The following is a 25145-nucleotide window of genomic DNA, read 5'->3' on the forward strand; positions in this document are numbered from 1 at the left end:
TATTTTACATAAAGCAAAACGGTCAAGCTGTCTTGCGTCAAGGCAGTCTATTAAAAACAGAAATTAATCATTTCACCTTAGTAGGTATTACTTTGAGCAGCCTTTATGATGTTATGAACACTTCATCACATTTTGAAGTTACATAAACAAATGCAGCAGCTTTTGCTTGACAACCAGATCTGGATGTGTTGGAATAAATTGAGATTTTATGCTAAGCACAAATTCACAAAGAAATATTTAAATACCAGGCTCATAGGCTGAGGGCATGTAGCTGAACACAAGGCTGGAGATGAGCTAATCACAGGCTTCACGAAAGAGCTTGGTGGAGGTGGATGCCTCCATTAGCGACAAGGATTCACACCTCAGTCATTCATCTCACCACCTCCCACCGCACTGACCCCCTGTCACATCTTCTGAGTCACCTGGCTCCTCGCCACTCCTCCCTGCTTGTTCTCTCAGCATGTTACGTGAGCCTCTCTCTCTCTTGCTCTCTCCTCAAGGAGCACACCGAGAGCAGATTAACTGTATCACTGCCTAGACAAAGCAAGAAAACAGAGCAAAGTATATTTAGGTACAGACTGCTACTATTGACTGGAGAAAGGCCTCAGAGATAGGCTTTTTTCATTCACGTGGGAGGAAAAGAAGCATGAGTCCAGCTTTGTGGTGGATAGTAGGTTTTTGTAGTGCAGTGAGCCTGCACTTCCAGCCACATCAAGTTATACGAGAAAGGCCAAGCATGCATCAGAGGACCAACCCCATGGGCTTTCAGTGTTACGGCTTCAATTTTCCCAGCACACATTTGTGCTGTGGACACTCAATTGCAGCCATGTAGAACAGTTTTAAATGAGTCAAGCAGTTTAAATTGGCTTTATTGTGCCGGCACAGTTGCGTGCTATTTCTGCCAGGAACAATGTCGTCATGAGGATAAAACTAGAACAGAACATGTCACATACGGCATGTGAGACATGATTTTAATAGATGCTGACATAAATACATCATACTTGCAGGTTTGTTTGAAATAGAAGAACAAGAAGTATACAACATATGTGCTTAAATAGACTGATGAATGGGTTTTTAGGTTTAAGGTCATTCTTGACTTTGGAAACAACAGTCACAGTAATGCAATTTAGTTGCATTAGAAGAAGTAGAAGTAGCTGTTCTGCAGCTTTTGGTCATACCACGTGATCATCATCGGTAGATGGGGTTTGCCTAGTTCTCATTGAATTGGTTAGGAAAAAAATTGAAATTTGAACATCTAAACTTCATTGACATTGGGACAAGTTCCATTTGTAGAAGATCATGTAATATGATTGAAAACTCCAGAACAGCCACTAAATGGAACTTGTAGTGAGACTGTTTTCTCAATCAGTGTTTGAGTACCTACATACAGAATTCATACAACACTATGTAAACTTCTGTTTTCTATACATTTTATATGTCCTACATACCATATATAAAATGTATAAAACCTACAGCATTGTATGCAATCCATATGAAAATGGCCATTGCTTGTAAGGCAAAACAAGCACTGTACGTTCATATAGATATACATACAGTAGCATATAATTCTACATGTGCAGCATAACAGACTTTTTTGTTTATGGAAGGAAAAACTGCAGAAATAAATGAGGTGTTGACAGTTGTGTTTGATGTGATGAACACCATTGTGTTTGCTGGGATCAGATGATAATCTGCTAGTTGTGTGCATGATTTATACATCCTGCCTAAACTTTTGCTGAGCTTTGTTGGATGTAAAGTAGTTGGTAAACAGACAAATGCGTAATTAGTTCTCTCTCTTTTTATACAGACTGTCAAGGTTTTAGGCAATTCCCCTAAATTCACATCCTAAAAGTAACTTCTTGTGGATACAGTGTAATGATAATAATGCCTTTCCTAATCAACCTTTTTAACATGATAACGATTCACCTAAAAGTAAAACAAAAGTATAACAATGTGAATTTACTCTAAAACATTCTCATACAGGAAGTGGAGCTGAGTTGGAGTGCAGCACAGGACTGGTAAAGGTTGGACCATGGTCTGTTTCCCTTTGAGAAGGACAAATGTGATCACACTGTGGGTGTGAAACATGCATGAATGCCTACAACAATTTAAGCAATTGGCTGAAATGCAAACTTGATGACGTTTTTTGGGCAGCTTGGCGTTTGTGTGTGTGTTCAACAGGAAATGTAGCCAGCATGGGGATAGGGTTTGCTTGGCTCTGCTGAGGAGCAGGTGGGCTGGACTAGTGGGCATGTGGTGCTGTGATTCCACCGGGACTATCCAGGCCATATGCAGGACAGCTCACCGCCCCTTACTGGGTCTGTCCTTACAGTGGACCGCAACACATGCACTCACCCCAGTCTGAAGAACGAGAGTGTGTCCCCCCAGCATGCAAAGTTCCTCTCGATACCAAGAATATATCATCTCTTGCAGATAGAGGCGGTTCTGTTCTTCTGTCTCACCCGTGTGACCACTGTGTAACCATGGAGACAGGGCTGTTATCTTTCATTTACACTAAGTTCAAACTTTACGCCTCTGCGGCGCTATTCAGTCTGCCAGTATTACTTGAATTCGATAAAAGTCATTCAGCATTGTCTCCTACATCTGTTTACCTGCACACAGCTAGAAATACAGCTGCTCTGCTCTGCTGCAATTTGTAAAGCAGCCAGGAATTCAGTGCAAGCCGGCTTCTCTTGCTAAGTATCAAAAAGCACACAGCAGTGACACCATCCTAAATTTCATGAACATTCTGTCAAGAAAGATTACACATCCTTCATCCCGCTGGGTTTTCTTCCCTAGAGAGAATAGCTTGTAAATACTGTGAGGCTGTAGAGAATAGTACAAAACTGACTTACATTATGAATTATAATACTGTAGGTTTTGTGTAAAATGAGAGAGGGAAACCAGAACGCAGTAACCTCTAATATTGTTCCTGACAAAAAATGTGATGTGTAGTAAAACATTGCAATTTACAATCTACAAACACCATCATTTATAGGTGTTTCAATCAAGAGAGACAAGTGAATGAAGTAAAAATAGTTGTTTATTATACAACAGTCAGTTCTGACCAAGTAATTTGATTGGACAAGAGGCATTCAATGAGTGCTGATACAGAGCACAACAGCACTGGGACTTCTTACAGGTGTTCTAACAATCGTTAATTACATTAACAGTTGTTATCTAGCTTGGATTGTAACAAAGTTTGCATCACAAAGATGAACATATTTCCACAAATAACATTTGAGTTAATTTATGAATGGTTGTCAGAAAAGGATGAAGAGAAGGAGAGAAGCCTGGATACTTCAGTGCAAACCTCCAGGTGTGTTCATATGACATTAGCCAACCTAGACAAGTTAGAGAAGAGCAAAAATGAAACTAACATAAGGCAAACAACATGGACTTTGAACTGCTTTCAGACTTGGCTAAGTCTCAAAAATATAAACATTGACATTCAGTCTCTTAAGAAGACCGAGCTGAATACAGTCGTGAGTTAGTTTTATGGATCCATCCGGACAACTAGAGGGGAGCTCTACAGCATCAGCAGATATCTTGGGCTTTGGGCTGGTTTAAATTGTTATAGCAACGAGCCTCTGGTTAGCTGTTCATGGAATTTACTGCAGGACCCAGAATTCATATCAGCTAATATTTTCAAAGGTGTTGTAAAAGAGATTAGAAGGACAGGGAAAGACAAAACAACACCTGAAGACCAGCGAATCTTAAAATATTCTGCAACACTAAGTCCAGCCAATCCAAAAGGTTCACTGAACAAGCTCTGGTACTATATTCAATTGCACTTTGGACACAGGGGCAAAGAGGGGAATTGGGATCTCAAACCTGACTCATTCATCCTAAAACGTGACGAGAATGGTGCAAAGTATTTCGCCATGACATTCAACTAAGAAACAAAAAATCATAAAGACCCACTGGAGAGAGACAGAGAAAATCGGAGGGGTGCTATGTTTGGTAGTATCTCTCGAAAAATTCCTGAGAAAAATTCCACTTGATGCAAAAACCCTCTATCTGCAGCCCAGGAGGGTAACAGCTCTGACCGATAGCTTCTGGTATACCGCCATTCCCCTGGGAGTAAACCGGCTGCCACAGATGTTACCCAGGATGTGCAAAGAGGCAGGGCCACACACGTCTTACACCAACTACAGCCTGAGAGCTGCTGCCATACAGAAACTGTCTGATATGGGACTCGGGGTGAGGGGGATCATGGCAGTGAGTGGGCATAGGAGTGACGCTTTATATAAACATACAGATACTACGATGTCAACTGTGATTATCTTCAGCACTTGGCCTGTGGCCTTGTACCTACAACTGAATCACACTTATATTCAATACAACTGCACTCCTTCCTGTGTGATATTGCTTAATTATAACAGATGATATAGTGATAATTAAGTCTTTTCAAGACAGTCTTTGGTGCTTAGACTCTACAGGGAGATTTTGTAATCGAGGGGCATCGGTCCTGAGCAACAGCAAGATAAATTCCCTGTGTCCAGACACTGGTGGTGGTGGTGGCTGATGACTCTGCTGAGACTGATGAGGCTGATGAAGTGATGAAACTGATGAATCTGCGAAGACTAGGCACTGATGGGGATGTGGAGGAGCGTGCATAACAGCAGCATGAATTCACCAGAGGAGAGAGAGAAACATTTAAAAAGACAGCAGCAAGATGATGATGATTAAAGCTAACAATGGAGGTGTGTCGCTATTGGATAGATGTGGCCAGCTGATGTGAACAGCTGATATCTCAATTGACAGCTCTGGGCAATGACAGCAAAGTAAATTATGAATGAGTATGCGTGAGAGATGTGAAAGGCATGACGATATGAGAACTTTCGCTAAAGCTCCATTACAACATCACAGTTTTAATGAGTGCACTGGTGTGTTTACTGAACCTGTAGGAGCTGTCTTTTTGTAGCCAAAGCACAAACGCAAAGAGAGTTAATATTCTCAACTTTTACACAATCAGTGAATCCACCTGTTCTCACTGCACATCTAAAATCATCAGGGTATGACAGTGTTTTAAAGACCTCTGCAAACATCCTGGATACTGTATTTCCTCAAATAGTGGCTGGGACCTTTATTTACCTCAACTGCAGAGGGTTCCTTTATTGGAAGCAGGCTTATATTAGAGAGAGGCTTTTGTTTCTAATTCCCTCTGTCTGATATGTATATTTGCTCATATTTTAGTATGAAGCCTCCTTGTTTTCTGATGTGCTTCAATTTGATCTGTTAAATTTTTGTTACTGCATTACAACGACGTGTGGAACAAGTTCCACCCGCAATGTTTTGGCAGTGCACCACTTAACTGTAGCATATGGCTGTCATGCCTATGGATGTTTGCTAGCCAAGTTACCCTGGTTATCTTGGTTACCCATGCTCATATAGTGTCGCTGCCATCATTATTATTAAAATGTGCATCGTTATCACCATATTTAAATTATATTGTGTCTCCTCTCTCTCTGATGGTCGTTTAGAGGGCTACGCATGGACTCATAGAACTGAGGTTACATCCAGGTAACTACTATTTATGCTTAACTGGCATGCACATTATATAACAGGCACCAGGAGTTTATCTACCCTTGTTTTTTCCCCGGTCTGTTTCTGGGGCCGGCCTTTATTTGTTCATGTCAATGACGCCCCCGGCCATTATCAGAGACCTGACTTTTAATTGACTACCGTCTTTTGTTTGAGGAAATACAGTATTTATGCATACAGCCTTCTCTCTGCAGATTATCTGTCAAGTTGTGTCTTGTCTAACTAATGACTTTGCAGCAATTTACCGATGGCTCATTTGCACATGGCCACACAGGCCCATGGGTATTGTTTTGTGATGACTGCTGAGGTAGAACAGCTAATTTGTCAACTTTGTGTTTTATTCATCAAGCAGTAAATACAAATCATACCTACAATGTTGTTTGAGTAGCAAAGATGATCAGTCTCACAAATACACACACACACACACACACACACACACACACACACACACACGTGAGATGAACCACTTATTTGAAAATGTGATGCTTTCTTTACTCCGCCGCTCACAGTTGTGCCAGCAAGCAGATAGTGTGGCTGTCAGATCAAGGTACTGTACTTTAGACTGATTACAAATCCTGTCTGCTCTACATGCATACTGATCAGCTTTCTGCCTTAAAGTGCCAGAACAAACTTTTTTTTTAAACAGAAGAACTAAACAAATTATACATTTTAAAATAAGATATTTAATATTGCTGCATGCCAGGTGTAGTTTATTAACCTGGACATTTTATTACTTCAATACCTCAGAACTTTAGGCTTATAAACATGTAGCACTGCATGACATGACTGAGCCAAAGGTTTTTGTCTTTTCCAGCACACACTACAGACTGAAAAATTCAAATGAGGCAAAGTTAGTTTAGTTTAAATATTTCAATTTATTTTTATTTTTTATAGTTTTCCTTTCAGGAGGCAACAGTGACAATTTAGCTTTTTGACCTTCGGCCTTTTCCATTTTAGTTTAAAGTTTTCATTACCTTTTTTTTAAAATTACTTTTTATTTTAGAAATATTTTTCTGTTTAGTTTTTGTTTTGGAGAAAAAAGAAATGTGTAAAGATATAATAGTAAGTTTCAGTTTGTTTATTTAGTTTCAGTTTTTGTTAACTATAATCACCTTGAAATGTGATTGTATCTGCCATTTCTTATACCTACACATGGTTAACAATGCAGGACAAGTTACAATATACACACAGTCATACAGACCATTGTTGCTTAAAGGTTCAGTGTGTAAGAATTGGCCACCTGATCCAAACAAAGGGGGGCAGCATGTCCCCATCCCCCCAAGACGCATCACCCCACCACCACTATATTATTATCACTGAATAATGAAAAATTACAAAAGAGCTGCACAGATCAGAAAGCAGTTGCACCACGGAGATAAGTTACAACATAACTCTAAGTAACAACTAAATAATTGCACACATGCCCCTAGAGTAGATGTAAATCATAAAATGTTATAGAACTCACTAACAGTAAAACAGCAGTTTTTCTGCCACACAGCATCATTTTTTCATTAATTGCTGCCATTTTACAACATAGTAATCCAGTAGAGACCAAATTTATTGATCTGATATTTCAATATCAATCTAGCTTATTACGATGTGTTACATGCCAAATGGCTCCTGCTAGTTTCCATATATCACACAGCTGATATCACCAGCTGATGTCTCACCCGGCCAACGTCTGCAGCAGCAGCCAGCTGCTCCGACAACGTCACTGCAACTTTCCAAATTGACATTATTTGAATGAACTGACCACATATTGTGAATCTAAATGGTTACTTATATTAAAACTTAATAAAGTGACATATTGACAGTCCTACAGCAAAAATTACAGCAGCTTTCAGCCTGACTCCGCTATTCCACTTCTTCTTCCTCTCATGTTGGACTGAGGGCAGAATAGACACTATAGCGACTCACTATCTTCCCTGAGGTACAAAGTGGTATTACGAGATAGAACAGGCTGGATGGGGCTGGGGCTAGCTGGTTAACATCCGAACTTCAGTAGATATCTATGCAGCACAATACATAGACGTCTTTGACATAAAGTCAAAACTGTTATTTCTTCACATTTTGTTGATAATTTTATTTAATTTTTGAATTTTTTAAACTTAAATTCTGACCAAATCTTACACATTGTACCTTTAAGCCTGTTCACTTTCTTGAGTTAATTAATCTTATCCAATTTATGAATATCATTGAATAGCAATGAGTATTTTCTGCATTTGCACATACAGCACAAAGTAAAAGGCTATTAATCATTACTACATATAGTATACATTATATATGTTGTGCTGACAATAATCTGTGCTTCCTTTTGCACTTACTGTAAATTATTATATTTGGATCAGATAGTTGAAACACACCAGTTGATGATACCATAGCAGTGTTTAGTCCCATTGTTTGTTTTGTTTGGCAAACAATTCAATTTGAACTCCAACTGAATCACAACAGAACCAGCATACTGCCAATATTTCATTCCTTACCCTGTTCTCTTTGTCTCTGAAATAAAAGCAGTTTCATTCACAGTGTGCTCTGATGACTGACTGACCAAATTTTGAGTCGCAGACACACACACACACACACATAAAATATGTGTGTGTTCATAATATAACATGGATGACTGATTTCAATCTTCAACCTTGAGCTGAAGGCTTTCTGTCTACAGTTGGCTGAAATACACATGTATGTCCATACACACATATGCACATTTCAAACAGTTACACATACCTAAGCATGCAAATGTACACACACACACACACACACACACACACACACACACACACACACACACTGGATGTGGTAAATAATTAAATACATTTAAAGTAGGATTAATAAAGGACATGATCTGCTCTTAATATACTTAATATCTCTGTGCTGTAGATTTTCATTCTGCAGCACAAAACAAAACAGGAAAAAAGAGGAGTTGAGACAAGCATCACATTAACTAACATGAACTGATACAATATCATTGTTCCATTTTCTAGGCTTCTCTCCAATGCAGCAAGCGTTAGAGAGAAACTTCTCTTTGATTTCACACCAGGTCCTCAGACAACAACAGCTCTGCAGCAGTCCAACCCATCAGTTTCCATCCCCTCCAAGAACCTCGTAATACTTCTAACAAGCATGGTATCCTGGCCATGAAGTCTCTTCATGCTGTTGAGTTTTATTTGCTCTTTCTGAATAAAAGAGAGTTTAAATGAATATAAAGATGGCTTTCAAGACAAAATGTAAACTAGTTAACTTTTGAACAATGGGGAGGACTTTGCACACAATTTAATCATTAATATCTCCTTTGTTTTTATCCATTGCACTGCATTGTGCTGATTTGATGATGGGCTGAAAATATACATATATATATGAGTTTGCCCTGCCTTTGCACAACAGTGTTAAACTCTCCACTGCAGTATTCTTGTTTCTGCTGACTCATTGTTTTAGCTGAATATCAAAATCTACTCCACCAGGGCCAAGTTATGGAAGTTGCAGAACTGAGACAGCAGATCCATACCACTCAGTCGTATTAAACAATTGCTTCATGTCAAAACTTAAGAAAGAATAAGATAACTTTATTGTCACAAGTACACAAATACAATAAAATATTGTTTGCAGCAATCCTATAAATGCCTAATTAAGAATAAAAACTATATAAAAAAGTTATATAGACACTATACCGTATAAGAGACAAATAAAAATAATAAATAGATAAGAACAAAATACACAGAATAAAAAAGTAAAATGTCCAGTACTGTGAGCAAGTGGAGCTAGTAGTGCAGCAAATTGGAGAAATATTACACAGAACAGATTATATTTAAGGGAGGGGGTGAAATAAATAAAGGTCACAGTGGTTGATAAATAATTCCATTATTGCATTATTCCATGACTGACTGTATTTTGCAATTATATAGTATTTTTAGCTTGCTTTTTTTTTATACATGTTTTATGTAAAATCCAGGATTATATTTGATCTTTTACATAGTATATTTTGAAGTATTTTGCTAAAAAGTGCAGCCTTTGCACTGCCCCATTCAATGTAGAGTAAGGCTATTTCATTAGCAAAAAGACATCACATAGAATGAATATAAACCATGCAGATACCCACATCTTCATCACACATGCATTGCCTTTGAGCAATGTATTCATCATAGCACATTCGGTTTCAGTTGTGCTGGACTTCAGACAAAACCCTCCAGATCTGCCTTGTTTTAAACATCAGGCTCTGGGTGCAGCAGCGCCAGCCTCAGCCCCCCCTCTGTCAAAGGCATTTTCATGCTCTGAACTTCCTATTTTCAGTTCAGTGAAACGATGATATAAGAAGCCTCCTCTCCCCGATGGAGAATAGAGCTGTTCAAACTGAATGAGAAGAGAGAATAAAAGATGGAGCTAGCACACAATTCTACACAGAGATACAGCAGAAACTAATGACAGCATTAGACACAATCTATTTACTTTACACAGAGGAGGAAAAACACAACAGATTGTGTGAGAGGACAAGGAGAGGGTGCTGGCAAGAATTTGATGTTATATTATAGTTAAGGAAAAATGTGTGCTGTTTCTGTGCCTGCAGTCTCTAGAAAAGACCTTGGTCCCTTTGACAGAAAGATGACGTACAATATACTTTCTCTGTGATGAGACTTTGCCACATTTTAGCAATGTTAACATCATGGTTCTAGGGATGGGAATGTCAGTTGGGTGGACGGTACACCAGTGTGGTTCAGACTGAAATATCTCAACAACTGTTTGATGGATTGCCATGAAATTTTGTACAGACATTCATGTTCTCAGAGGTTGAATCTTACTGGCTTTGGTGGCCCACTGACTCCTTCTCTATTGCCACCATGTTTTCGTACAAACATTCATGGTGCCCAGAGGAGGAATTGTATTCCCATTAGCCTCAGCTGTACTTTGTGTTTAGTGCTAGTTAACAAATGTTAGCATTATAACAGACTACACTAAAATGGTGAACACAGTAAACATTATACCTGCCATGTCATTATGAGCATGTCATCAAGCTGATGTTACCATTTTAGCTCCAAACTATGCTGTGCCTACGTACAGCCTCTCTGTCTCTTAGCATTGTTGCCAGTTTTCTCTGATCTGAAGCTTTTACACAACAATCTACAATTTAAAGAAAATCGTGAGGTGCAACTGCTGGAGCTTATAACGTACTCACATCTTAGGTTTTTTCTTTTCTCATTCTGAGTCATCACTGCTCATGCTAGTGAAAGCAGATTTAGGAAGTGGATGAGATTAAAGTCAGAGGTGGCTGTCGCTGCAGGTAAGGACTTGATGGAACCCAAGAGTATGAGACAAGGAGACAGAGTATAGAGTATGTCAGGTGTGGAGGCAAAGTACTAACAGGAGTTTCTCCATTCAGCTAATGTGATTGTATCTTACCAACATCAAGAAAGAACTGTTAATACTATTGCAGCCAGAGCTGTGATCTGATATCTCTCAAAGTGGATCCATTTGCCTCTTCCCTTGCAGGGAGTAGGAGCTATAATGTCTGTCATCTAGAAATCTAGTGGTAATAACTTACAGGATCTATCTGCACTCCCAAGACAGCCACAAATGCACTATTAGACAGGAACTCAGGGCAGATGTCATTAAAATGTTGGAGACTTTACTGTACAGTGAGTCTAATTCTCTGTCCAACACATAGACTGTATAAAATAATAGATGTAGCCACCATGATTAGTTTGTGGATTCCTATTTTGAAGCCTAAAGTTTGGCATTTTGACCATCGCCATCTTGTTTTTTTTGGAACCAGAAGTGACCCTATTTGGACAAGAGGGTCGAGCTGGGGAGGAATCCCCAGGGTCCAACTGCAGCATCTCACACCACTGTGGTGTTGACTTGTCAATCACAAGGTAGCCATGCCCTAAAGCATACCCCGCTTTATTGTCTATTTTATTCTAAATGGGGCCATTATTTACAAAGTGAACATCATGGTGTATTGAAGAAGACTTGTAACTAGTGATTGAGACCATAAACTAATTAGGAAACTGTTTACTGAGGTAATAAATCAAGTGAGAAGTAGGGTCATTTTCTCATAGACTTCCATACAATCAAACTTCTTTTTGAAGCCCCTGCTGACCATTAGAAAGAATGAATGTTTAAGTCACCTCTGCATTGGCTTCGCTTTTCAGACCTGGAGCTATCCGCTTGGTCAAACAAGACAATTATGTAATACCTCATGTGATACAGAAATGTCATGAATGTGAATTAGTGTGTACGTGTTGGACAATATGGAGTTAGACTAGTCTACTGTAGCCTGAGGTTGCCTTCTGCTGCGGTTCAGCTACAGTGCAACAATTTCCCTCAAGTTTGCCGCAGGAAATTGTTCATCCGACAATGGGGAGGCTTTCATCGTGGTGTACTATTGTTTGCTTTCACATGTTATAAATTCACAGTCTCCTCCTGTCAGTTTCATTAATGGGCTTTCTTGAATTTACTGCTCATAATTTGAGTCTCTTTTACACAATCAATTTCACAGTCAGCACTCTGAGGGACCTTTCAATTAGTGTGAGCTTGACATTAAAACCAAGCCTGCTTTATTTATCTCTGCCTTTAGATGATAATATTTCATGTAATGTCGATCTTATGCGTGGCAATTAAAGTTTCTGTCCAGTGAAGCAGCATGGAGGAACTGAAATCTAATGAGACTGGCTGAACTGTGTTGTAGAGGAGGAGCTAGGCCACTGGGTCCTCATGTAAACATGTAAAAGTCCTGTTTTTTGCAGTCAGGAGGATGTTGTGCTCCATTTACATCATGGCTGAATTAAAGACCAATGTGAAACTATCTGACTTCTGTGAATATTCATGTTTGTATAAATCCTAAGGAAAAATACATACACCACAACAACCCAGTGGGAAAACTGGCATCATTAAAGCTACTACATGTTTCATTTCTATATATATTCTATATATAGATTATAGCAGATTTCAAATTATTCTGAATTTTTGTTCAGAAATTGAGACAATCACAGGGCAAATTGGTGCAGTCTATATGTTGATTTTAGCCCATTTATCTGTGACACAGTGTCTTTTTTTCAACTAACTTTAAGTGATTTTATTGAGCAGAAATACCAGAAAGAAGAAGAAGAAAAAACGTAATAGAGGCACCATACACAATAATAGAGGTACTGTACACTAATAGTAAATACTATGATATAATGAGTTTCTTGGCTCATCTATACCTATATGTTGTGTTTTTGTGTATGTGTGTGCATTTGTATGTGTGTCTGAGTTGTGTTGTTCTTTGTCAGGCAGAGTTAAAAAGTAGATAACCCAGTCAGTCTCACATCCTCGCTGAACCTGGCATCATCATACATTCTTTGAGCTGTATCTTTAATTAGGGCATCCAAAATGTGCCACCTTATGCCACGATTAACTACACTCACACCAAAACTCTCCTGCATTGGACTAAAAATGACATAAAGGTACAGGAGTTTTGACAGGAGAACATTTCTTGGGCTAAAATTAGAAATAGTAGCTGTATCCATTGTAAATAGGAAAGGACAAAGTACAGTGCATCATATGGATTCACACTGTAATGCACATGTGCATGTGTGCATTCAGGCATACACTCATGTCTGTATGCTCATACACACTATTCTCCCTCAGGATGGATTGTCTGTAGCTGTTTTATCAAAACAAGCGTGTGTTTGTTCTCACACAGTTTCTCCATAGGGAAAGCAGTTACATGCCATCTTACCTGAAGAGCAATACACTGTATATATAGGCTATCCAGGCCACAGTGAAGCACCCTCTGGCTGCCATATTGGAGGTCAACAGTGGCCCTACAGCCGTGGGTGGACTGCATAATCACAATTTGGCCGTCTCAGCAGGACTCTGCTACTGTCACAGAGATTTATTTTAGTTCTGCTTCTGCTGACTTACTGATTACTTTACTCGTTAGATATTTAATCAAAATTGTATTGCTCGTTCGCTATTTGTCAGCTGTTTGCTCAATTAACTGTAACTGTTGTCACTGACATAACTGTCTTGTTGTAAATGTATTTGCATGCATTACCTTTCAGTAGCATGTTACAGGATGATTTTTACAGTTTGTTAGATTAGTCTGTGAGCTGTTAAATTAGCCAGTAAGCAAGAGACAAAGCAACCATGCAGGTTAACTGTGCTAACTCCCCTCAAGCTAGAACTCAGTGTTTTGGAAAAAGACAGTTCTGAGGCAGTAACCTCATTTGTACATTATGTGCATCGGTTAGAATCAACACAAGTGATTTGCTGCACATTTATTGTGTTTAAGATGACTGTTCAAGCATTGGATTTCACTGCCTACTAAGTTCATTTATTTATTGATTTATGTAGGCTTACTTATCTGTTAATACTTCTCAGAACACATGGGTTCAGACTTGAAGAGAAAGAAAGTGAAAGACTGAAAATATTTAAAACATGTTACAAAACCTTCCATAGAGCACATTTTAAATTCAGGAAATGAAATCTGTCCCCTTGGTGAACCAAGTCAAGCCCACAATTACCATTCAAGTACCAGTAGCTGCGTCAGCTTATCTACCAGCTTGGATTAGTTTAATAATTGATGTAACAAAACCACAGCATCTCATATTCACAATGTCTGCATGACTTGCAGGTTAAACAGACAAAATGCAGCAATTTTTTTTTGGCCTGTTTAAATCAGCAGCTTATGATTCTTAGTGAAGTGCTCCTGCTGATGCACTGTACTGTACTGTAGGTCTTTGGTTATCCCTGTTATACAGTTGTTTTCTGTATGAATGTGAACCTGTTTGAGGAATGTGGTTGCAGCTGGCAGATTTAAAGAAGACGATAAAGACTCAGTTCAGTCAAAGGATACATATGACGATTGTGTTCCAGGTTTGAAGTCACTTCTTGTGAGCTGTCTGTAGATCCTGATCCTGTCATTTTTGCCAAAGTACATTGTGCCAAAAGAAACAAAAAGCACCACCACATGTTGCGCTGTTGTAAGTCAGCTCTGACACAATGATTCCTCAGGCTGTAATACACATAGGTTTTGTGGAGCTGTTCACTGGCTTTGTAATAACATAAATATCACTTTGGTTCAAACATTTTGGTGTACTCTCCTTCCTAATTAAGGCTGTGTTTTTTGTTTTCCCCCTCTGAAGAAGAAAAGTAATGGTACGGCAGGGAGCAGGTGTACAAAGGGCAGTCTGCTGGTCCTTAGAGGGCAGGTGATATATGGACTATAGAAATGTGATTCTTTTACAGTAGATGTGATGAGATCCTGCACTCTCACCTCCCCTTTAGAAACTGTTGTAAGAAGGGGCTGTAATTTGCCTCGTGACTCTTGCAAGGTTGTGGTGCTGCTCGCTGCAACTGATTCGCCGTAGAGGAGCTCCAAGTGGTGCTGTGAGAGAGTGATGGCACAGGAAGATAGAGGGAAGTGAAAAGGAAGTGAAGTGGAGAAGAGTGAGGCTTTTCTCAAGCTCACTCACTGCTGCTGAAGAAGCACAGCAGTGCACTCTCATTCAGCGAAGAATGCAGAAAATCGAGTCAGATACAGAGCCTGCAACTTGTTTTGAATGAATGACAGCACATAGAGTGATCATTTTCTAAAGGCGACTGAATGATTAGGGTCCATGGTCTTGAATAAGCTCTTGGGAAAAAAAAAAAAAAAAGCAAATCCTCCAATCCTACGTGATGTCTGGCAAACAAATGAGAGATGTAATGGATTCTTGAGAGATTCACCGTGTGTGAGGCTGACACCGACAAGCAGTGCAGCGCACTGAACTGGGATTAGAGGAGGGCTGAGGAGAGAAGGCTGGTAATTATTACCGCACTGCCAGAGCTGCCATGCTTCTGCTCCTAGCACACTGTTAAGCAAGCGCCCCGGGACACAGCGATTCCTCGATACAAGAAAGACACGAACCGCAGGCCCAGTGAGACACACTGTGGAAAAGGAGCCTGTCAGCCATGAATAATTAATTCAATTGTGTATGCACCCACTTTTTTAAAACCTTTGCCACAATCTTTATTCTGATCCCGCACCACACATGCTGCTTATTGATGCAACTTTCCATCTCTTCATTTATTTCCTATCTGCTGTTATTATCTTACTCCTCTCCCCTCGTTATAGACCTCTCAGCACCACGTTCCTCCACTGGCCCTGCAAAGGTTGAAACAGAAAGCCTAATATGCTGCATTGCAACTTTAATTAGTGTGGTAAAAACCCACGAGACAGTGCATACAAACTTTTATGTCAACATTTCCAAGAAGCCATTCCCCCTTAAAGTCAAATGTAAAAAGACATAATTCTTGTGAGGTGCAGTAATGAGGCAGTGTGATGATGCTGCAGAATGTTGTTTCTTCCTCCCCAGCGAGTTTCTGAGAAGGGCTTCTATGAATACATTGAATCGCCACTGAATTAATGCAGTTTGTACTGTATACTGTGAAATAATATACATATAAGGTACTTTGATTTGGTCGCCCATTTTTTCTGATTATATAGAAATATTCAGGGAACAGTGCAACATTGACAGAGGCACTGCCAGGGACAAATTTAGATTTATTGCACAACATCAATATTCCACCTTGAGAACACTGTTCATAGAGTAAATCCCAGTGCTAATGGATTCTCTTGGCCTCCTCCTTTGGCCCTTCATCCATAAAAGTTCACTCAGAGTCAGACAGCTTTGACGTTAATAGGATTTTGCTGTTACTGTATATAAGCAATAACAATCAACAGCACATTTATATATGCGTGCCTTGTGTTGTGCCGTTTGGAGGATAATAACTGCAAATGCAAAACTGTATTTTATATGATCTAAATGAATTAGATGATAGTGTTTTAGTTGTATGGGTATCAATTCTGGCTCACCACCATGTTATTTAAATGAAAGCTTGTGTGTAAGATTCTGACATTCAATAATTTAGAGCTGTTAAGATGACTGTCCTGTTCCAGTGACATTATCCAATTGAATTTCTACATGAATCCCAAAAATGAAGCAATTTGTCCCTCACAGATGCCAGATTCTAGTGCTTAAATGATGACTTTGGATTGTGGTTGGGCTGCTATCTTTTGATAATTAATCGATTAATTGTTTAGTCTATAAGGTGTCAGGAAATATTGAAAAATGCCCATCACACAACCCAAATTTTGTTTTGTCTGACCAGAAAAAGACAAAAGCAGGAAATCCTCACATTGAAGAAGGTGGAATTTCTGCTTGATTAATTACATAAACAATTAACCCATTATCAAAATACTTTGTAATTAATCACCTGCTGATCGATTAATTGGTTAAGCAACTTTCAGCCCTGGACTGTGTCTTCACTACACCTGCACCCCTCTCACACCTGACCCTTCTGTGAAATTTCTTGATGACTTGAAAATGATTTCTTACACTTTTGGTCTTGTTATGTCATTAAAATCTAGGTTTCTAGGTGTTGTCACACCTAAAAAAGTTCACACCTCCAGCTAAAGTCAGATTTTTTGTATGTCACATATGGAATCCAGTCATGTCAGACGAGACTTATGACGTATATGATTTGTTCTTGAATTATATTCAAATCATATCTCTGAGACTGCATCTCAGTCTGACCTCAGGGTTAAGTGTTGTTCACCACGTACTCCACATATGACATGTATTTGACATCATCATACATAAACATGGAGGGGATGCTACAAGTAAATACCAATGCCTGGTGAATGAATATACCTGTGTTACTTTTCTCTGTTGGTGGTGATCCTGGATGCTATATTATACACAACCAGAAAAACAGTCAGACTGAACTTCCATTCCACTTCTCATTTAACATTACATAAAACTCTATAGTGTGATTGAAACCTCACTTCTAGTGTAATTGTCACCTTTATATTATTTGAAGGTTTGTTCCTTTCTGCACTCAAGACAGAGCTGACAGGAACATGAACTTGTTGTCTTGTTTTCTGTTATCCTTCAGTCCTCATGTTTGCTTCCAATTTAATAGCCGTTGTTTCCTTTCAACCTTTACTTGCAAAAGCAACTTTCTTCACTGGAAGAGATAGCGGGAGGAAACAATTTGAGCATCTTTCTCACATTGGTCGCTGTTATGACTTACACAATTGTGGCCATACCCATCTGTGTTGACCTTATCTTCTCCTCTCAGCTGAAGGCAAAGTGCTATCAAAGTCTCTTGAGCAATGCCAGGAGATCAGCGGGGATGAAAGAAAATGAATGTCAAGGATGTTTATTTCCTAATAGAGAGTCTGTGGGGATGAAGCTCCAACCAATCCCATGGAACAGAGTGAGAGAGACAGAGAGACAGAGAAACAGAGAGGCAGAGAGGGATGATATTTTAGATGGCTGAGCTGAGCCTTGCGAAAACAGTTTGTCCAAAACATTCAAGAACGGAGTGTGTTCAGGGGAATCAACATAGTACAGTATGTGAGCAAAATGTGTTCTTCAAATTTAAAGTTTTTACCAATTATTGATGCAACTTTTGCTTTACCTCTCCCCCAACAGAACAGATTTTAGAATTCAATTTGTGATTGCAGTGTTTGGTTTTGAATATTAAACCATTTTCACTGCTAGTTAACAACTCAGTGGCTCAGAAAATCCTACTTTGTTTAATGCAGTGGTTCTCAAATGGTAGAGCTGACATATTACCTTAAAATGTGTTCATCCATTCATTTGGAGTCATGTCTCCTGCCAATGAAGAATGTAAGTCAAATATTTATGCTCCTTTTAGCTCTGTTATGGCCTGCACTGAGGGAAATATCTGTCTTTGCTGCTCCACTATACTCACCTGCTAATTGCTAACTGTGTCTGTCTGTTGTGCTGGTCAGGTAGCAAACAGTGGGTTTATCTGAGCTTTCTTGCTAAACAGCATTTAAATGCTTGAAAACCAATATAATGAGAAGAAAGACTCTCAAACATTCCTTAGAAGTAATTCTCTGTGCGTCATTACAAGTGGCACATTTTTTATAGGAAACATAATGCTACTTTATATTGAACACATCTCTGTCAATGTATTTCATTTGTTTCCCCAACTGCTAATTGATTTGAATTGATTGACGTTTTCAGTATTTTCCTCAAACCTCAAACAATCTTTCCCTAACCTTAACAAAGTGTTTTAGTTGCCTAAGCCTATAATACACGGGAGAAAATCTCTGACTTCCATGCAGTGTAAGAACACACACTTTCTGAGTTTAACACAAATGTTGCCACTGAACATAAGACAGGCAACAATTACGTATGTCTCCAAAACATATTTGGTGTATACTGTATAGTGCGATTTTTTTCTGTAAAATGTACCTTAAGGTAAATTTTATTTGCATTAAACAGTATTTTAAAAAGTGTTCATTTTCATCTTGCTCAGGTGAAGGTTTGTCTATATAAAACATAGTTTGTACATAATTGTTGAGGCTCAGCACTGCTTAGGTTCACTTCAGTGAATCTGTAATGGCCTACAGTCAGCACAAGTGTGATGCATGGGGTTTGATCTTTACTGTGCATCCTCATTTAGCTGCTGAGCCAGGGGGAGAGGAAGGAGGAAGGGGTAAAAGGAGGACAGAGTCAACAACTAAACATTAAATGAATTATTTCCAAAAACAAGGAAACACTCCTTCATCTCTGAGGAATTTCAAGGTGGGGTTAGTGGAAACAGCGTAAAGGCTTACCAGACATACTAAACAGGTATGTATAGTAACATTATACCATAGCAGCAGGTAAAGTAATCCCCCTTACTGCTGCATTAAAAAGTCTTGACACAGTGCACATAAGTGCTGCATTTAAACTAATCCGAAGATTTTCCCAGACAGGAGTGCTACAAGAGTCATTGATTTCAACAAGCACTACAAAAACCTAATTTGCTCATCTCCTCACCCGGCTGGAAGAGGTGCTGCGAACCTCCTAATAAGCCCAAGATCTTTATCACTATCCATCTTCCATCCTGTAAATCTTTTTAATGCATCTGCAAAAAATCCTTGGTGACATAGCAGGGTGCTCCAAACTGGCTCCGCTGGTGGACCCATGTCACAAACTGGGCCATAAAGCACTGCAATCCATCGATTGATGCTCCCGGAGGGTAGATAACATTCAGAACATAGGGTGATAATGCTCAAATGTTGCTGATGGTAGTCAGTCCAAATGGGCCCATTATGCAGCCTCGGTTATGTGATACAGTCAGCATCCGGCTCTTTCCGCTTGAAATGCTTCACAAATTCTCCGTCCTTTACAGTCATTCATAACTTTTATAAAAATGGGAGAGTCTGACCAAGATACTTTGAGGAAGCACTTATCTGCCTTTGTTTTTTTGTATGAATATTCATGTCTCCTTGGCCCATCTTTTATTTTACAGGTTCACCATGAATTTATGAAATGAATCTCCTCTGAAACTGGACTCAGAAAGATTTTCCAAAACCACAAAGGCACAGTTTATTTGCTGGGTTACTTTACTAGATTTATTAGATTTCATCATCATCAAATTGCACTCTCTTTCACTCTCTCTTTCTCCAAATTAGTTGCCTTCTCTACAACTCTGACTCTCCTGTGGACTGTAATAGCTACTTGCTGAATATCAATGCTTTCTTCCATAATAGAGATTTTTCTCTGACGTGTTTCTTAATACCTTGCTCCATCTGCCAGACCTACTCAGAATAACCTCCATTTAAACCGCTGGCCCTGCAGAACTTTCCTTTCCTCTTTGCATTATACCCTCACTGAGCCAAAGCATTTACCACAGAGAGATATATACAGTATATTGAGAGTGAGAGAGAGAGATAGGGAGCCAGGAAAGGTCAGCCCCTCACACTGACTACACAACCCAGACTCAGTGCCCCAGATGAGAAAAGGAAGTTCAGAGAGAGCACAGTTTTCTCTCGGCAATTTGAGATGTCTCCATGCTGAGCCTGGTTCATTTAGATTGGATTACGAGTTGGTTCACGGAGCTACAGTGAACAGATTGCCATTCTTACACATAAAGCTATATTTCTCATGCTGGCTGAGCTCATTTACATGTGGACATCCATCACCCAGACTGTTGGCGCAGATGGATGTTGTGTAGTTAGGAAATAAATATTTTTTCCCTTTATTCATCTGGAGAAACGTTTACTGTGCAGTCATTTTCAGCAATGCCCTGCTTTACATGCAAGCAGCTTCACATACAGACACCAGCTTAGGACCAGTCAGTGAGGTGTTGTACTGAGCAGCTTTACTGGAGCAATAAGTAGTGTAGTGCCTTGTTCAAGGACACATCATTGGTAGTTGTTGAGAGAGACAACAACTTTTTTTCAGATCTCACCAATCTGTCCCAGGATTTGAACCAGTATAACACACTTTTCTAATTGTTGTAACTGATCTCATATTTTCCCGTTTTTTTTTGTTTTGTTTTGTTTTGTTTTTGTTTTTTCGAAAACACTTAACTCACATTTAGCTGGCTATTGTTAGTGCATAATTGAATTACCTTTTCATTTGGTGTAAATTCATAATCTCTGCATCATCTCTATTGTTGGACAATATGATGATATATACTTTGAGACATGATACATTTGATAACTTCCAGAAATTCTGCCACACTTTTTATGCAGAGGGAACTGTCTCTTTAATACTGTTTGTCTGTATTGGACCATTGTAGGCAATGTTGTAAATCAATAAGCAGGACTGCTTCACAGCAAAATTGGATTTGCGTCAATGTGATGGAGTACATTGATTTTTCAGGTATTTAATTCACTGAATTAGCCAGAAACCAGAAAACATGCTATATCATGATATATATTGATATTGTGATAAAAAATAACATACACCATGATAAAAGGTTTTATCAATCACCCCCTTATTTCAGAGTCATGTTAAAGAGTAACTTAAACCAGACCGAAAAGCAGTGTTCTCACTGCCCTCTCTGTTTCACTTCTGATCTCACCAAGCATCGCAGAAATGCTTGGGTGTGATCAGATGTGTGCTTTGTTGCATCTGAAACAACACCCAACAGTGATGTCACAGTGTACTGACACACCCTGGAGTACACTTCTACATCAATGAAGGTCAATAAAAACAAGATGATCAGTAGGGTTTGAGTTTCTCTTTAAATCCCTCTATGAAACAAAATGACTCATGCATATAACAGAGCCTGACTCATAAATTGGCTGGACCGATATTAGCAAATTGCAGATATATTGGTATGAGTGTATATGTCGGCTGATATGTGACAAGAAATTGTTGTCAAGTGTCTCATTTAGTTCATATCTTGGTCACAAAAACATATTTTTGTTTTATATCTTTATGTTAAAAAAAAAAAAAAAGATATCGGCAAAGATCCCACGTTGGATTTTCAAACTGAAATATCAATATCGTATTGGCCATAGTTGGCAGTAGTATATAGACTTTATTCTAGGTCTCAGCCATATACATGCATGTTCCTGTGCACACACACACACACACACACACACACACACACACGTAAACTACACACTTTCTTAACTGCAGGGGAGCATGAATGTTTTATTATTGCACTCTCCAAAAATACAGCTATTTTCTTACTTGTTTTGGGATCTCTGTTCCTGACTGTACAGTGCAGGTAGCAGAATACAAAAAACCCTCCCTTCCCTTGAAAAACAAAAATAACAACTCCAACTAAGCTGACCATAAAACATTCAATTCTCAGTAAAGAAAACCTGCAGTAAAGTTGGATGGGCTGGTCTCAGATTTCCCTCCATGCTGTTAGAAAGAAGCACAGAGAGGCTGCAGCGCAATTAAGGTGTTGATGCAGAGCTCATAAAGTACTTTAATTCCTCTCGGAGTCTTGGAGTGCTCTGCCTATAATTGCTGGCTCCTTTTCTTGATTGGAAATGCTTCACTTGTTGCTGCAGGCAGCTCACTGGACTCAGATCATATTAGCAGTGGCTCCTTCTGCTCTCTGACCCATATGGTTTGCAACTTTCAACCCTCAGAAAAGCACTATATTCAGTCCAGACTTGTGCTCCAGTACAGATCTATCCCTCTAGCTAATCATAACAAAAAGCTGAGCCTGTGCAGCAGATCCTCATACATCCCTTCTATGACCCTTTATTAATGCAGGATCATGAAAGGCTCTGTTACAGTAAGTTAAATGAAACAATCCGCTGCATTGATACTGCCTCTGGTGGATTTTTAGCTCTCACATTTTTGAAAGGCTTTCTCAGCATTACTGGAGTAATTCTTTATGACTGAGGGAGGGCTATATTCTTGCCAAGTCATCATCCAGTGTAATATGATGGCACAGTGTGGGTCCAAATTGAAGAGAAATAATCAGCTAGGTGGGACACTATTACATAACACCCTAAGAGATCAATGGAAAATATTATCTCTGTCTGCTAATTCATCTCATTCTCTCCCTCCCTCTTCCTGTCTCTCCTTCTTTTTTCCTACCACAGGTCAGGAGTGGCCATGCCATTTGGCTGTTTAACAATCGGGGAAAAGAAGGATTACAACAATCCTTCGGATGTGACAGACAAATATGACCTGGGTCAAATTGTTAAATCGTGAGTATTTCAAAAGCTGCTTGAAGAGCCAAACACCATCTATAGACTTTTAAATGATGCTTTATAACTTTTCTTGAGAATCAATTATAATCTGTGAGAAGGTGCCATGTTTATAACTCTGAAATGCTTCATTTCAGGGAGGAGTTCTGTGAGATATTCAGGGCCAAGGACAAAACTACAATGAAAATGTACACATGTAAAAAGTTCCTGAAAAAGGATGGAAGGAAGGTCCGCAAGGCCGCAAAAAATGAGATCCTCATCTTAAAGATGTGAGTTGCTTCATTTATTCATTGTGGTTAATGTTCTTAGGAGTCCAGATTTCTGTGTTAAATGCTGCATGACTAGTTTTGTGATGAGTCTTTAGTTTGTTTCTTTGTTTTCCTTTCTTTATCTTCTTAAACGCTGATTTCATAGACAACATCAATTTCTGAAAAGGAAAACAAAAGAGAACAAATCTCAGCGCTCTCTTTAAAACAAAAAGTCAAGCAGAACTCATTTTGCTGAGTGATCACACACAGTCTTGTTTATCTGAGCTATTTTTCTCAGCTTCTCTGTGATTATCTAACTTTCCAGTAAAACCCACATTAGCATAACCTGGGCCTTATCAGACAATTTGTTGCTGACAGCAGGCAAAGCACTGAAGCAAGATGAAGATGAAGGTGTGATTTCTTTCTAAGAAGCCTTTCAAAACATGGAGTCATATTCTTGTGAAAATTACACTTTAGACACCTCAATAATGGGGATGATGATGCTCACATTTTTCATGGTCTAATCATCAGTGGGGTGTTTGAGTGAATAATGAAACAGTTTATGGTGAGGCTGCTTATTTACATTGTGAAAGGCTGTGAATAATGCTGGCAAAACACCACATGCACTCTTGAAATATAAAATGCTTCAATATAGGCTTTATGAAAGGAGAGAGGTATTCATTCAAGTATGAATCTTCATTCATTTTATAATGTTAATACTAAAGAATCCTGCATTTGTCACTTGTACCGACAGTTTTTGATACTACTGCTAATACCACTGATTTAAAGTCCCCCTCCAATCAAAAATATGTTTTTTTGTCTTGTTATTTCACTGGAGCTTCACTATGCAGAGTTTAACACTAGAAGGCCATAATTCATCTGCTGAAGAAAGTTTCTCTGAACTCACCTTAAATCTGATTTTAATATGTGAATGTACAAGGATGATTTTGTGAAATCACAACTAACTTGGAGTCAGTCATGATCCGCATCCAGTATGTTGCTTAGACACAAGTGTGATGTGGGAATGTGGAACCTCCACTGCAAATACACAGATTTTTCCTTGAAGTAGGAGGAATCTTGTGTCCATCGATTAAACATCTCTAATGAACAATATTTGCATATTCATAGATTTTTGTAATAATGAAGAGGGTGTCGATGTAATTTCAAGACTCTTTAACCAGGTAATTTGATGTTTTTATATAAAATTTTATATATTATTTTTACTGATATTACTCAATTAGAGATACCCACAATATAACATAAATTGTCTGAAGGACAGGCTCAACTTTTTTCAAAAAATCCCACAATGCAACACTTTGCCTCTGCTATTACAGAAATTACATGTAACAGACATGTGATTTATAGTTATTAAATACAACACCTGTGTTGTCACTGGTAACTGAATGAACAAGGAAACAATATCAGACACAGCTTCAGTTTTTTTTTGACCCTGTTCCACATTCACTACAAAAAAGTAAGAACCATCACAAAGGCAACAGGAGTATTTTGTTATCTTCCTGTGAAATTGGTAGGCAAGCTTAACATCCAGTAGCCTACTTTCACTGTTCACTTTGCAAATATTGTAGCTTTACAGACCAAATTCACCATGAAGTTTCCCAGCTGGTGCTGTGGTTGTCAAAGCTTGGTCAGCTCCTCAGTACCATGCTTCTGCATGGTTTTCTTTATGCCCACATGGATGCATTAGATTACATAAATCTGCTTATCTATGGATGGCCAGTTAAACATCCAGAGCTTATGTTGAGACGTAAACTTAATTGATTATGTTGTGAAGTTTCATGTTGCTTTCTTCATGGCTGCTTCTTATCTTGGCTTCTATGACTACTGTGGTGTGTTATTCATGAGCATTAACCCTAACCCTTTACATTACTCCTCCAACTGAA

At 38.9% G+C, this 25145-nt stretch overlaps 1 protein-coding gene across 2 annotated transcripts in view; it reads left to right on the forward strand.

Annotated features, from left to right (window-relative positions):
- The window catches only part of camkvb (CaM kinase-like vesicle-associated b), a 42043-nt gene that overhangs the window by 8836 nt on the left and 8062 nt on the right, over positions 1–25145 (forward strand). Inside the window, exons 1-3 of one of the 2 annotated variants that reach the window (XM_044347676.1) lie at positions 18123–18200; positions 22889–22996; positions 23134–23265. In XM_044347676.1, the coding sequence (XP_044203611.1) occupies positions 18199–18200; positions 22889–22996; positions 23134–23265 (242 nt within the window). In that variant the 5' untranslated portion in view covers positions 18123–18198. Of the gene's footprint in view, positions 1–18122; positions 18201–22888; positions 22997–23133; positions 23266–25145 lie in introns of those variants that run through there. The other variant, XM_044347677.1, reaches the window with a different exon arrangement.

This window comes from Thunnus albacares, chromosome 4, assembly GCF_914725855.1.
Source record: "Thunnus albacares chromosome 4, fThuAlb1.1, whole genome shotgun sequence".
NCBI lineage: Eukaryota > Metazoa > Chordata > Actinopteri > Scombriformes > Scombridae > Thunnus > Thunnus albacares.